The 14964-nt window shown below is 38.4% G+C and overlaps 2 protein-coding genes across 5 annotated transcripts in view; one reads left to right on the plus strand and one right to left on the minus strand.

The window, feature by feature from the left end:
* On the minus strand, positions 1 to 8479 carry hexd (hexosaminidase d). The gene is made up of 21 exons (XM_066663127.1): positions 8379 to 8479; positions 7333 to 7455; positions 6742 to 6874; positions 6535 to 6650; positions 6337 to 6424; positions 5872 to 6036; positions 5026 to 5209; positions 4731 to 4802; positions 4360 to 4558; positions 4177 to 4259; positions 3945 to 4023; positions 3574 to 3684; positions 3354 to 3443; positions 2679 to 2874; positions 2317 to 2455; positions 1946 to 2144; positions 1763 to 1845; positions 1531 to 1609; positions 1160 to 1270; positions 940 to 1029; positions 1 to 460 (listed from the first exon to the last, which is right to left on the minus strand). The coding sequence occupies exons 3-21, from the start codon at positions 6820 to 6822 to the stop codon at positions 256 to 258; spliced, it is 2370 nt and encodes a 789-aa protein (XP_066519224.1). The 5' UTR covers positions 6823 to 6874; positions 7333 to 7455; positions 8379 to 8479; the 3' UTR covers positions 1 to 255.
* Positions 7742 to 14964, plus strand: part of sec24c (SEC24 homolog C, COPII coat complex component) — a 20524-nt gene continuing 13301 nt past the window's right edge. For 2 of the 4 annotated variants that reach the window (XM_066663003.1, XM_066663004.1), the window contains exons 1-4: positions 7742 to 7949; positions 10911 to 11101; positions 13255 to 13341; positions 13860 to 13977. In XM_066663003.1, coding sequence (XP_066519100.1) covers positions 10930 to 11101; positions 13255 to 13341; positions 13860 to 13977 — 377 coding nt within the window. In that variant the 5' untranslated portion in view covers positions 7742 to 7949; positions 10911 to 10929. The remainder of the gene's footprint in view (positions 7950 to 10910; positions 11102 to 13254; positions 13342 to 13859; positions 13978 to 14964) is intronic. The other 2 variants (XM_066663005.1, XM_066663006.1) reach the window with 2 other exon arrangements.

Here is a 14964-nt window from a genome sequence, read left to right on the forward strand (position 1 = left end):
AATCAAATCAATTGTTAATTCCCAAACTCTAAATAATAAAACATGGTCCACAATGCTGCATATAATTAAGAACCTGCAGATAACTAGTATTCCATTACCTCGGCTTAAGGCCTGGAATTATCCAGATTTATGTTTTTAACACCAAGACTTTTGTGTAAAACTTGTGTAAAACACAAGACATTAAAAAAAATATTTGACTGAAATTTCCGAGTTTTCTCTCCATTCAGTAAAACATATAAGCATTCTTTATTTAACTCATTGAACATTTTGAACCGCAGAATCAGTAATGTTCAGTCCCATATGCTCCAGGGCAGTGTGAATATCCTTCAGTAAGTCCTGCAGTGGTTTCAGTACTGGAGTGACATGCTGTAAAATCCATTCTTCTGCTGTTGATTCTGGGTAAAGTAAAAGCATCTCTTGCTTTACCTCCTCCGCCTTGAGCTCTACAGTTTCCAGGTATCTGGGAGAGGGAGAAATTTATAATTGAGACACAACCTTGACTTAAGATTTTGTCCTAAAATATATTATTGCATGATAAATGAGGAGTATGAGATACCCCTGCTTTGTCTTTTTATTTGGCATTTTTACATACAAAATTTAAATTAATTTATAAATGGAGCAAGTCATGTCATTGAAATCTAGACATATGGAACTAGTAACATGAACAAGATTATTTGACATTTTCATTAAATATAGCTTGATATAACTATGGGAAATCAGAACTATGCTGAAGTTGAGTGTACTGCAATTTAATAACGTGCTTGTTGTAGCAAATAGTGTAACTCCACATAGAATTCATCTCCCAGTTTGGGCAGGAACACAGTGCTACACAATAAAAGTTACAGGGCAAAAAGCCTAAGAGTACATTGCCTAAAACCTAACATGATCTGTATACATGTGTCAGCTAAATACATTACATGTACAATTTAAGGAGTGTACATTTTTGCCTGTTTCTGAATTTGCTCTGCAAAGAGTGGGTTGATTATCTTCCTCTGCCTGTGGTATGGGGAGAACCAGCCTTTCACATACCTGTATAAAAGTATATAAATCAAGACTTTGATTAGTTTGTCTGGTTAAATGAATGAACTGACTATTACAATTACGTAATCAACACCTATACATACACCAGGTATTTTACATTTATTTTCACCCAACTTACACACTGTTCTGAAAGTCTCTCAGTTCTTCAGATTCCAGCATTGCTGTTAGCTGTACAATGCCTTCAGCTAGTTTCATCCCTGTAAATGAGCAGGAGCTATCTTGTGACAGTCTGAGCCACAGAGACAACAAAATGATGTCAGCATTCATTTGAAGAAGTAATACATCATTATATACAACATGTAATATATAACATTTTACAAGATGAAAAAAAGTGAAATTCTTTAAGGAGAACATCTTCTGATTCATAGTACACCCGAATTTGTTCAAATTCTATACAAATTGCCATTGAGGATAAAAATCCACATTAAATAATGCATGAAAAATGATTTTCCACAGAATCCTCCTTCAGTTTGTGTAAATATGCAATACCTCACTATGTCTCCTACTTCAGTTGTTCCTGTCCCCAGGGCCTCCACCACCTTTTTCTGGGCTTCTGGTGTAAAGCTTCCTAACACAGTCATTTAAATCAGAATGAGTAAATGTTAGAGTTCATGTGTAATTTTAATCATTATGTCTATTAGCAGATCTACTAAACATACTACTAGTACACAATGTAGTAATTCATTCATTGTAATGTGAAAAGAAAGAGGCACAAACTAACCGTGTACAAGAGTGCATAGACATGAGGCAAGAGAGTGCAAACCAAGGGGCAAGAGTTCACACAAAACAGACAGATGGTCATACCTACAAAAACAGGTACATGTATGGAAGAGATATTTCAGAGTCCAATCTTCTAAAAAATAATCTGCTTTCCTGAGATCCAAACATAAATATAAAAAAATACCTCTGCCACCCAGTGAGTGCAATGCCCTGTAGTTTGATGCCAGGCGAAATGCCAGATGCCACATTCAACCACTGGATATGGTTGTCTACATGCCTTTGGGTACTAGTCACACAGGTGTGTACAGTGGTTGAGCCTTTGAAAGAGCTTGCAGCCCACTGATGTAACAAACCAGCAGACTTATATTTCTCCATTAACATAACTGTCAGAGGAGAATAAATGAATGTCACTGTTAAACCTTCATTATTCTTTAGGCATACACAAAGACTGCAAGCTATATTATAAAGCCAGTGCCAAATCTAATAGTGAAATGTACTTTAAGCATTAAAAAGTTCTGCATATCTTGTCTCTTGACAGTTCAGAGCAACACTTACTAATGTTGCCCACATCAAGAACAGGGTTGTAGTCCCAGAGCATAGGCTGCACCAGTTCAACAAGGCCACTCTCTGAAATAGTAAAATCGTTAGTAATGCAAAGTAGTAACCTTGTAATGCAAGTTGTAGACAACATATATATTCAATCTATGTGCATATTTTCAAATTATACATTGAACTGTGTACTAACATCTTAATAAACATAAGACTATACAGAACTCATTAGAACCCTTAAAATTATGAACATTTTATTCATTTTTGTTCATAAACACAAGACATTAAAAAAAATATTTGACTGAAATTTCCGAGTTTTCTCTCCATTCAGTAAAACATATAAGCATTCTTTATTTAACTCATTGAACATTTTGAACCGCAGAATCAGTAATGTTCAGTCCCATATGCTCCAGGGCAGTGTGAATATCCTTCAGTAAGTCCTGCAGTGGTTTCAGTACTGGAGTGACATGCTGTAAAATCCATTCTTCTGCTGTTGATTCTGGGTAAAGTAAAAGCATCTCTTGCTTTACCTCCTCCGCCTTGAGCTCTACAGTTTCCAGGTATCTGGGAGAGGGAGAAATTTATAATTGAGACACAACCTTGACTTAAGATTTTGTCCTAAAATATATTATTGCATGATAAATGAGGAGTATGAGATACCCCTGCTTTGTCTTTTTATTTGGCATTTTTACATACAAAATTTAAATTAATTTATAAATGGAGCAAGTCATGTCATTGAAATCTAGACATATGGAACTAGTAACATGAACAAGATTATTTGACATTTTCATTAAATATAGCTTGATATAACTATGGGAAATCAGAACTATGCTGAAGTTGAGTGTACTGCAATTTAATAACGTGCTTGTTGTAGCAAATAGTGTAACTCCACATAGAATTCATCTCCCAGTTTGGGCAGGAACACAGTGCTACACAATAAAAGTTACAGGGCAAAAAGCCTAAGAGTACATTGCCTAAAACCTAACATGATCTGTATACATGTGTCAGCTAAATACATTACATGTACAATTTAAGGAGTGTACATTTTTGCCTGTTTCTGAATTTGCTCTGCAAAGAGTGGGTTGATTATCTTCCTCTGCCTGTGGTATGGGGAGAACCAGCCTTTCACATACCTGTATAAAAGTATATAAATCAAGACTTTGATTAGTTTGTCTGGTTAAATGAATGAACTGACTATTACAATTACGTAATCAACACCTATACATACACCAGGTATTTTACATTTATTTTCACCCAACTTACACACTGTTCTGAAAGTCTCTCAGTTCTTCAGATTCCAGCATTGCTGTTAGCTGTACAATGCCTTCAGCTAGTTTCATCCCTGTAAATGAGCAGGAGCTATCTTGTGACAGTCTGAGCCACAGAGACAACAAAATGATGTCAGCATTCATTTGAAGAAGTAATACATCATTATATACAACATGTAATATATAACATTTTACAAGATGAAAAAAAGTGAAATTCTTTAAGGAGAACATCTTCTGATTCATAGTACACCCGAATTTGTTCAAATTCTATACAAATTGCCATTGAGGATAAAAATCCACATTAAATAATGCATGAAAAATGATTTTCCACAGAATCCTCCTTCAGTTTGTGTAAATATGCAATACCTCACTATGTCTCCTACTTCAGTTGTTCCTGTCCCCAGGGCCTCCACCACCTTTTTCTGGGCTTCTGGTGTAAAGCTTCCTAACACAGTCATTTAAATCAGAATGAGTAAATGTTAGAGTTCATGTGTAATTTTAATCATTATGTCTATTAGCAGATCTACTAAACATACTACTAGTACACAATGTAGTAATTCATTCATTGTAATGTGAAAAGAAAGAGGCACAAACTAACCGTGTACAAGAGTGCATAGACATGAGGCAAGAGAGTGCAAACCAAGGGGCAAGAGTTCACACAAAACAGACAGATGGTCATACCTACAAAAACAGGTACATGTATGGAAGAGATATTTCAGAGTCCAATCTTCTAAAAAATAATCTGCTTTCCTGAGATCCAAACATAAATATAAAAAAATACCTCTGCCACCCAGTGAGTGCAATGCCCTGTAGTTTGATGCCAGGCGAAATGCCAGATGCCACATTCAACCACTGGATATGGTTGTCTACATGCCTTTGGGTACTAGTCACACAGGTGTGTACAGTGGTTGAGCCTTTGAAAGAGCTTGCAGCCCACTGATGTAACAAACCAGCAGACTTATATTTCTCCATTAACATAACTGTCAGAGGAGAATAAATGAATGTCACTGTTAAACCTTCATTATTCTTTAGGCATACACAAAGACTGCAAGCTATATTATAAAGCCAGTGCCAAATCTAATAGTGAAATGTACTTTAAGCATTAAAAAGTTCTGCATATCTTGTCTCTTGACAGTTCAGAGCAACACTTACTAATGTTGCCCACATCAAGAACAGGGTTGTAGTCCCAGAGCATAGGCTGCACCAGTTCAACAAGGCCACTCTCTGAAATAGTAAAATCGTTAGTAATGCAAAGTAGTAACCTTGTAATGCAAGTTGTAGACAACATATATATTCAATCTATGTGCATATTTTCAAATTATACATTGAACTGTGTACTAACATCTTAATAAACATAAGACTATACAGAACTCATTAGAACCCTTAAAATTATGAACATTTTATGTATTATGGAGCAATAAGAGATAAAAACAAATGGATTGTTCACCTTTAATGGTGTCAGCGGTCATGCTCCTGAGCATGTCATCCCACATTACCAGATTGAGGTTGGAGTAATTCTCACGAATACCTTTGGCTACTGTAATAATATGACTGAGAAACAGTTTGTGAATACTGTGACCTGGTGTGCTTAACCATACTTTAGACTCCTCTCCTTCACCCAGCATGTACACCTGGAAAAAAAAAAATTAGACCTGTATGTTTATTAAATGCATATCCATCTTAGCTGATAATTCAGTCCAGCATATTTTGAGAATATTATTTTTAAAAATGTAAATATAACACATTGTGATATATCATTATGTAAACATGTAGTGATTACTTATATTTTGTTGTACAGGTTAGAGAACTTTGTTTTACTAAATGTTTTTTGTTATTTTGTTTTATTCCTATGGTACTACTATTTATTAATTGAGTGTGTTATTATATACTAACAATAAATAATTAAACACAGAGGTTTAAACATAATCTGTGGTCAAAATAGCATACTATACTCTTTATTAAATAAGTATGCGAAAGAATGTTTATTTAAGACAGGAGTGAAATTTATCAAATGAGATTAGTATCACTATATACTCGATGCTACATGACCTTATACAGTACAGTATGTAGCAGGTATCGACTTGTTGCTTTTAATCCTCCTAAACAAACATTATGGGATGTTGTATATCATGATGTGAAATCTGGATACATACTACAATATGTGGCCAGAGTTTACATCATTCTGGTTTATTTAATGAATTTTGTGTTGGTCACATACTACCTAGTATTTATGGGCACAAAACACAAACAGTACAAACTATTTTAGCAGTCACTATACAGGGATGAGCTGTACCTCATCTGCTCCAATATGCAAGGTAGTGCTTTTAGGATGAAGTTCCATAACTTGTTTCAGCATCTCAAGAACAAGAGCGCCCCCTTGCTTTCTGTGTGGATTCAGGGTCCCCAGACAGTGGCTGATCTCTCGCAGGTTCCCAAAAGTGCTGTGCTTCAGGACAAACTTTGGGGGGAAAACATGGAAAGGAAGTTTGCATTCTACAAATTATACCACTTATATTTATATTTGTGGCATTTGGCATATACTCTTACCATAATAACTTATAGTTCAAATCATGTTGGTAGTAAGCGAGGTAGTAACCATAAATGTACTGTACTGTGAGGTTAGGAGTCTTGCCCAATGACACTTTACGAAAGAAGGGGGTCAAACCCTGGTGGTCTACTACTTTACACCAACCATATTGCTTGTGTAATGAGTGCAATCAAGAATAATAACATTAGTGAATCTATTGTTTTCACTTACTTCCAGGTGTCCGAATGTCTGAACAAGAGGAATGATCTCCAGATTTCTGGAATGAGCAATGTCCTGAATGGAAATAATCTCTTCACGGCTGTATGGAGAACCATTATATGTATCTCACATTAGCTTTCACCAACATTGTTTAGAAAATGAAAAGCTTAGAGTTCATTAAATTATGTGACACATGAATTGTCTATTAACCTGTATGGTGGATGAGCTTTTGACTGCAAAATCTTCAGTTCTCCCTCATAAGGAAACATATCTTCATACTCAATGAGTAGGCCATTTGCACCCAGATCAGCAAATAGATGTATAAGCTAAGGAGGATAGATTGTGATAAAATAAGTAATGTTTTCCTGGCACAAAAAAAGAAATTGACATTAAATAAAATAATAGCGGTGGTTGTACCTTATGCAAGTAGTCAATTCTGGGAGGGGCCCCTTTTAAGTCCAAATGGACCAATTTCTTGCCTCTTGACAGTCGGTCCATAGCTGATTCTGACGTGCTGTTTACAAGAAACGGATTGAGGTTTCCTTAGTTCCTGCAAATGATAGAATAATCCTCAGCATTTACGGCTCCATTAGGAGGGAATTTCCACCCACCATTAGAAATTTTAAAAATCTCAACCCATTTTACTACGTTGACATTAGTCGGGTATTTTATTTTATTATTATTTTTTTTTGCTGGTCTGTGTAATTCGCGCCTCTCTGGTTCCATCAAAACACAATGACATAACGTGCAGTTGCAACAGACATACCCAGTTAAATGTGTACAGGTAAAGCAGGGGCAGTCCTCCAATACGTTTTGTAGTATAATAATAAGAGCTCTAATGAAGTTCGTACAAACCTTTAAACCACAGTGTTTCTGCGCATGTCTGTCGCAAAAGAGTCGGCTCTTACTGATTCTATTGGAAGCTACGAATATATTTGGTAAATTAAGAGAAAACACACACGCACACAAATGAAACACAAATAAAAAAAATTCTATACACACACACACATTGTTTTGTCAGTTGCTATTTCTGAATAGAGTCTATCGATCTCACTGACTGAAAGGAGCCGGAACGCCCATCGCCATTGCACAATAGCCAAGAGTTGGACATACTTCCACTGTTATCCACTCCTACAATAACAAAACAATAGGAACCAGAAAAACATTTTTAAAATATACTTTATGTGAAAAATCATCACAAACATGACAAAACAACATAAACAAAAGAAATTAGGAATTAACAATCTGGGATTTAAAGCGCCTAACATTGTAGAACCTTTATTTTGGCGATATATTAGAAGAATTTCTTCTTGAGCTCAAATTCGTTGCCGTAGCTCAGCGTATTATTAAGTGTACTAGGTAGGGAACAAGTGCGCACATTTCTCCACAGCCCGGATGTGGACGTGGCAAAAAGCGGCTGTGGATCCGGAGCGAATGTCACGGCAGCGGCGCTAACGTTAGCGGAGACTCAGCGGAGGAGTGGGGATTAACGACGAACCGCGGAGAGAAACGCTCCGACAGGACGACGAGTGAGCTCTTCTATCTGGAATAGATCGGCTGCTAGACTGGAACCCGGAGCGGTGACGCTGCTGGCTCGGTCATTTAAAAACCCGTGTGTCTGCGAGGTGAGCGTCCAGTATCGCGTCGGGGAGTTGAGCCGAGAGAAGTTTAACAGACCCGGGTTCTCTGCGAGTTAGCCCTGCTTTGCGGTGTTTGATTTGGTTGTTAGCTCTAGCTGCTAACGTTGACGATTACCTGGTCCTCCTGTCGTAATCCTGCCTTAATTGTAGACCTCTTTTTGTGACATGTCGAATATCAGTAGCTCATTCTTTTATATATGTTGGGTTTCGTCATTAATCTGGTTAATCAAATGTCTGGTTGACACGAAAATAAACGTTATCTACAGTTAAATAACGACACATCCAATCTGAGTTGGTTTTGGTCACTTCGTATATTTTAACGTATAAAATACGTTTTAAATCGTAAAAGAAAATCTGAATAAGCTTCTTTTAATTTTGATGATATTGCTCAGTAATATTCCTGTACGTTCTTACCCAGCTCTGGTAGCTTGTCTGCTTCTGCTCCTTAACTGTTTAGATCACGTTTGGACGAGTATTTACTTCCCTGCAATGCTAGCTAACTCGGATCCGCTAACGTTAGCTCTTTTGCTAAATTCCCGGATTGCAGTGAGTCAGATCAGTCTTTTCAGTTCTCAACAATGAGCCGACTCTTTCTTTTCTCAAAATATTTTCAAAATTAACTCGGTTTGTGCATGGTATTGAAATACAGTGTCTTTCACAGAATACAATGTATTCACAGGTGACCAACAAACAAAATGCAGGTAGAAGACAAACTTGAGATTTAATGAGGTACGCATGTAAACATTGCAAATAATTATATGGAAAGAATAGGCAGAATTACTAAATAATTAACCACATCAAATAGATAATAAGAACAAAAAAGCATGCTCCAGTGGAACACGGGTGTGGAATTTAATTTATTGTTTAAACAATGTGTATACATTTTTTTAAAGGATCTGTGTTACCTTTTGTGGACTCAAGCTTTGTTCAAAAGAGTCGGCTCAAAGCCGAGTCGTTGGTGGTTGATATCGCTACAGCAATATAGCGAATAGCTACAGCTAGTAGCGGCCGGTGCTGTGACCCAGCCACAGTGGAGTATGTTAGATAGCTATCGGCTAACGCCTCCACAGTTCTTGGACACTACGTGCCTGGCATTTACTTTAATATGTATTTTGTTGCACGAATTTCATGTGAACGCTGTATATTTTGTGCTTCTGCAGTAAGTTTTAACCTGACCTTACAGGTTAATTCTACAAACAGTAACGTTAGCTTTTCAACGGCCTGTCCAGTAAACTTAGCTAAGAAAGCCGCAGACGAACGGGATTCACCAAACGGTTTAGTACTTTTATCCGCCTCCGTAAGCGTGTTAAGCAGCTGATACTGTCACTAAAGCGTTACACACACTGGTAGCTGTAAGTTATACCGTTACGGTGTCCATTTCATTGAATTATTCAGAAGTCTATGTTGTGCTGGTGTTGATATTACTCGCTATGATCCCCTCTCCCCCTTATTCCCATGAATTCTTTCACTTTAGCAGTTTCGTTGGGCACGGTATCTACCTTCGTCAGTATCATCGAAGATTTCTAACACGAGAGATTGAATCGTTTTATAACCTTAACAAAATCCACCTATACACTTTGTAGTAAATATCGCACTAGACATTCAAGGCCCCATGGGCTAATTTCTATCTCTTTCAGTTTCCTTCAAATACTTACGTGCATTGAATTGTAATTGGGAAATAACATCTCGGAATGAGCTTCTTTGGGAATATTACTGATTCAGATATAAACAGATATTCAGAGTGGTTTTATTGCAAACTCTACCTCAGAGAAACCTATATTGTTTGTATATGTATTGTTTTTGTATGCACAATTTTAGTCTTAATTAAAAGTTAATGTATTTAATGTAATCACAACATAAACAAATGTGTATGTAGTTATTTATAAAATGTAAATTTGATGTTTAAAAGAAAAAAAAGCAGGGTACATGTTTCCAATCTTCAAAAGGATGGACAGCACATGTGCAATACACAGTTAATAATGACAGATGTCTTATAAATCTGATATTAGGAACATGTTTCTGTGCTTCATAGTTTTGATTAGTCATTTGTTTAGTTGATTATGCCTAGAAATACACACCAGGCATAATTTAATTTTGTGTAGATTCTAAATAAATAAAGGTTTTGCCGTGTTTCTTTCTTGGGCCAGACTGTGTCAGTGCTTAGAAAGTTATATTCTGTCATATGAATGTTACCAAGTAATCATTGTTGGTAAAATTACCTCTGTGCCATCTGCTCAGGTAAAATTTGCTGAAAGTCCATGTGTATGAGGTTCAGTGCAGTGTAATATAGTGGTTCTCAATTCGGATCCAGGTGTATCACTTCCCTGTATCTTGTAGATTTATTTATTTATTTATTTTATTTTCCTCTCAAGTTGTCACCTCCAGTATTTAAGAGGATATTAATTCGCTCATTACTTGCATCTGGTGGGTTGGGAGCAGAATCTCTAAAATGTGCACAGCAGTGGCCCATCAAGACCAGTATTCAGAACCATTAGTGTAATATATCAGTCATATTAAACCAACAGTATCGTTGGTAGGTAGTGTCGCAGTCACACAGCTCCAGGGACCTGGAGGTTGTGGGTTCGATTCCCGCTCCAGGTGACTGTCTGTGAGGAGTTGGTGTGTTCTCCCCGTGTCCGCGTGTGGGTGCTCCGGTTTCCTCCCACAGTCTAAAAACACACGTTGGTAGGTGGATTGGCGACTCAAAAGTGTCTGTAGGTGTGTGTGTGTGTGTCTGTGCCTGTGTTGCCCTGTGAAGGACTCCTGCCTTGCGCCCAATGATTCCAGGTAGAATCTGGACTCCCCGCGACCCTGAATTGGATAAGCGGTTACAGATAATGAACGAATGAATAATAATAATAATTTATTATTATTATACAATGTCCCTGTCATATTAACTCAGTTGTGTCTGAATAAATTACCCGTTATGTTTCCTTTTTTCTCCAGATTTAGGGATGTACTGAAAATGAATGTTAACCAGCAACCTCAGATGGCCTCTCCTTATGGGCAGCCACAGCCTGGTTACCAGGGCTATCCTCAGCCTGGTTATGGGGGTCAGCACGTACCAGGGGGTTATCTAGCGCAACATGCACCATTCAATGGCCCTGCATCTGCCTATCAACCAGGCCCATCACAAGGTGATTATAACTAATGTTAGAAATTACTGCTTTTGGCTGTAGGATCAGTGGTCTCTGGTCCTAATCATAGACATGCATGAGTTGTTAAATATAAGGTCACAATATATTTTTCCATGTATGTTTTAGGTATAATTCTTGAACAACAAATAACTGAATGTGTAGTGTTTATTAAATAATTGAGAGATTGTAAACATCAACTAATGTAGAGTAATTGTGTTAATTCTGATGTTTCATAGCATTTATATAATGTTAAAGCCACTGTCTGCTGATTTTCATGTTCCTTCTTACCATTGTTTATGTTTTGAAATGAAAGCAGTCTGAAGTATCACAGATGAAAATGTTAGCTTTTGTATTTTGAGAGATGTTGGAAAATATTTATTTTCCTCTTTTGTTCTATTTAATTTGGGCTGGACAGAAACTAAACTGTATTGCCAAAAGTATTTACATACCCATATAAAACATTAAATTCAGGTGTTCCGTTCACTTCCATGGCCCAGGTGTATAAAGCCAAGCATATAGGCCCAAAAAAATCAAAATCAGTGCATCCCTTCTACTAAATATTCCAGTCAGTTGTCAGTTATAACAAAGGGGGAGTGACTGGGACTGGGAATGACAGCAGCTCAGTCACTAACTGGTAGGCCACGTAAAATGACAGAGCAGGGGCAGCGAAGTGCATGCTGAGGTGCATAGGTTGCCAAATTTCTTGTGGCCTTCAGATTATCTTAAGAACAGTGGGTAGAGAGCTTCATGGAATGGGTTTCCATGGCCTGGCATCTGCTTCCAAGCTTTACATCACCAGGTGACTCTTCAGCAAGAGAAGTGTAAGATGCAGTGGTGTAAAGCACATTGCCACTGGACCGTAGAGCAGTGGAGATGTTCTTTGGAGTGACACATCTCGCTTCTCTGTCTGGCAATCCAATGGATGAGTCTGGGTTTGGTGGTTTCCAGGAGAACGGCACTTGTCTGACTGTATTGCGCCAAGTGTAAAGTCTGGGATGTCACTCAAGTGCAGAGGCAGGTGAACCAATACTTTTGGCAATGTAGTGTAGTTAGGCTTAGTGGTATGCTCATGTCACTAACTTCGATAAAGACCCTGCTTTCCAGCACATTTAGCCTCCAATGCCCTTTTGGGATTAGATGGGTTTATTTAGGGGCTTCTTTGTAATTAAATATTTTACACATCTCAGTGCTAAAATCATACATTGCGGCTGTGTTAAAATTGATTTTGAAATTTAAAATGTGATAGGATAATTTGAGTTTTTTCAAAATACATTGCTGCTCCCTAAACCTTACAGAAGATGCCAGCTCTCAAGTCTATAGAAGCTGCATGTAGGCTACACTGCTGCCTGCCACTAATTGGTTTCTTTCAGCCAGCCAGCATATAGTCCTCAGTACAGTGCCGTGTCTCAACTCATCTGCTGCAGGGGTGTCCAAATCCAGCCTCGTGGATTTTTCACCAAGGTTCGGGCTAGTGCCCTCCTTCTGATACTGCGTTGGTTACGTTGCCATGGTGATACCACTGTCAGTCATTCTGTGATTGGACACACGTTCGCAGCTTAGAGCAGGCGGCAGATGTTTGGAGCAGGCAGCAGATGTTTTGTAACTATTAAACTACATTACTGTATAAACATAAATTAAATACAGCATTGGTAAAAGCTTATTTTGTGGCATCTCAAAGATTAATAGACACATTTGTTCGCTAAAATGAGTGGACAAAGGCTTTAACAAAATCTTGTTATACATAAACATGTCATGAAGATGATTTTAATTATACAGATGTATTTTTTCCATACTGCCCAAACGTACTTTCAAACCCAATCCAGTGCTCACTGCACATTTTTGGTAAAAAGTAATTTACAGCCAGTCTCTTAGAACTAGGCTGCAAAGAGATATATCTACAGGACATGGACCGGAAACCTCTGTGAGATCAAACACAATTTTCAATTAAGTCACTCAGAATATAATACTGGTAGCTCATTATTCCTTATACATAACTGATCATGGTGCCTTGGGGTCTGGAGTGGCTTTTCATGCAGTAAAATGGAGAATGCCAGTCAAGTGTAAATCATCCCACCCATTCCCCCACCCTGTCTCCTATCTCCTGTTTTCTCACGTATCCTGTTTTTCACTGCTTTTTCTCTCTTGTATTTCAGGATTTTCTCCTTATGCAAGCTTTCCCTCTAAGGCTCTTGCAGCAAACTTAGTCTCTGACCTGTCCTCTTCCTCTCCTCTTGACTTAGGTAACTGGTTTAATTCAGCTTGGCAGCCTGTCCTTCTCTTTGTTACTTGTGGTTTATAGTGACTATAGAGTTCAGGACAGCTGGCCCATGCCACATATGTAGGCTCCCAAACACAGCAGAGTCGGGTCATAGCCCAGTGTCCTTGTACAGTGGTCATGAGTCACAGAAACTCACCCAGTCATTCATACTCTCCCTCTTGTTTTCTTTTTTTTGTTTTTTTTTGCCCCTCCCAAAATGTAGACTGACTGACTCCGTGACATTTTTCTTTGGGTCTGCTTTGTTACCTATAGGCAAACTGTACTGAATTGTATTGTTTGCTCTCAAACTGAATGAAAATCTTTTAAGATATAATGTGAGTATAGTCACAATATGGAGTGTTTTGCTATATACTGAGAACTAAGGGCACAATGTTATGTGAGACAAGATACACACCGTTACTATGCTCTCACAATGCCTTTGTTATTGAGGATGATGATTTAAATGTGAAGGTCCAAAACATAACTGCCCCTATTCTGCAGGTATGAGAGGACCCCCCACATCTGGTGCCCCCCCAGCATCTGCTGCTCAGGCATATTCACAGTTTGGACAGGTTGATCTGCAGAATGGACCACCACCTATGGGAGCCCCGCCACAGAGGTCAGTGTTTTGTGAACTTTTAAAGAAAGCTGTATTTTTTATTTTTCAACATTATCTCCCTGGTGATGCAAGAAATGAAATCCCTTAAATCAGCAGACATGTCATCTACAAATCAGGACCTATAGGTTTCTGTCCTTTTTATGAGCACATGTGCTGCTGTATATCATGCCAAGACAATTGTGGGGGTGCTTCTGAATATAGCCAACAGATGAGCTCCAGCCAATAATTATCACAACCCTGCGGAATCGCATTGTTTCACTATAACATGTATACATTTTTGTTTTCTGTAGAGTTAACAATTCCATTTGATGATGCAGTAGATGAAGCATTTGAAAGGATTTTCATTTGTTAGGGGATTTGTAGCCAAGTCTGCCACATCCCCTGTGCAGGTCGACATCAGGTGCTGGAAACTAAGGGCAGCTATGAAGGAGTTATCCGAAACACCTGAAATGTCTTGTCAGTGGTTTTAGATAAGGAGAGCCCAGATTACTTGGGGGAAATGCACTGTAGAGGGGCTATTGTGGTTTTTTGATGTAGCACGTAAAAAGTTCACATAGAACTGGTGGCACTGAGCATGCATTAATGGTGCCAGTGGGGCTAGGTACAGCCTTAGTCACCAGGGCGGCCAGTATGGATTTACAGCTGTTGATGGTAAAGGTTAAGATAGGACTGTAAAGCTGGCTTGAAGTGGGATGTGTCTGTGACACCAGACTTCATTGTTGAGCCTTCTCGAGGTGTCATGGGCTTAATTCAGAGAAACACGGACGAAGGGAGGTGCCTACCTGATGACCCCTGTGAAGAGCTAGTGATGCAGTGGGTGGTTTGGGTACTCATGGGCCTGGCTCAATGAATAACCGTAGTTGTTTAGGGTAGCTGGTTGGTGATCGGATCATAAACGGCCACAGCAATCTTAGTGTTGAGGTGTTGGAACAATTTTGTGGCTGCAGATAGGAAGATTATGATGGGCCCTGTGCGAAGCTCTAATGA

This window comes from Hoplias malabaricus, chromosome 3 (genome assembly GCF_029633855.1).
Source record: "Hoplias malabaricus isolate fHopMal1 chromosome 3, fHopMal1.hap1, whole genome shotgun sequence".
Taxonomy (NCBI): domain Eukaryota; kingdom Metazoa; phylum Chordata; class Actinopteri; order Characiformes; family Erythrinidae; genus Hoplias; species Hoplias malabaricus.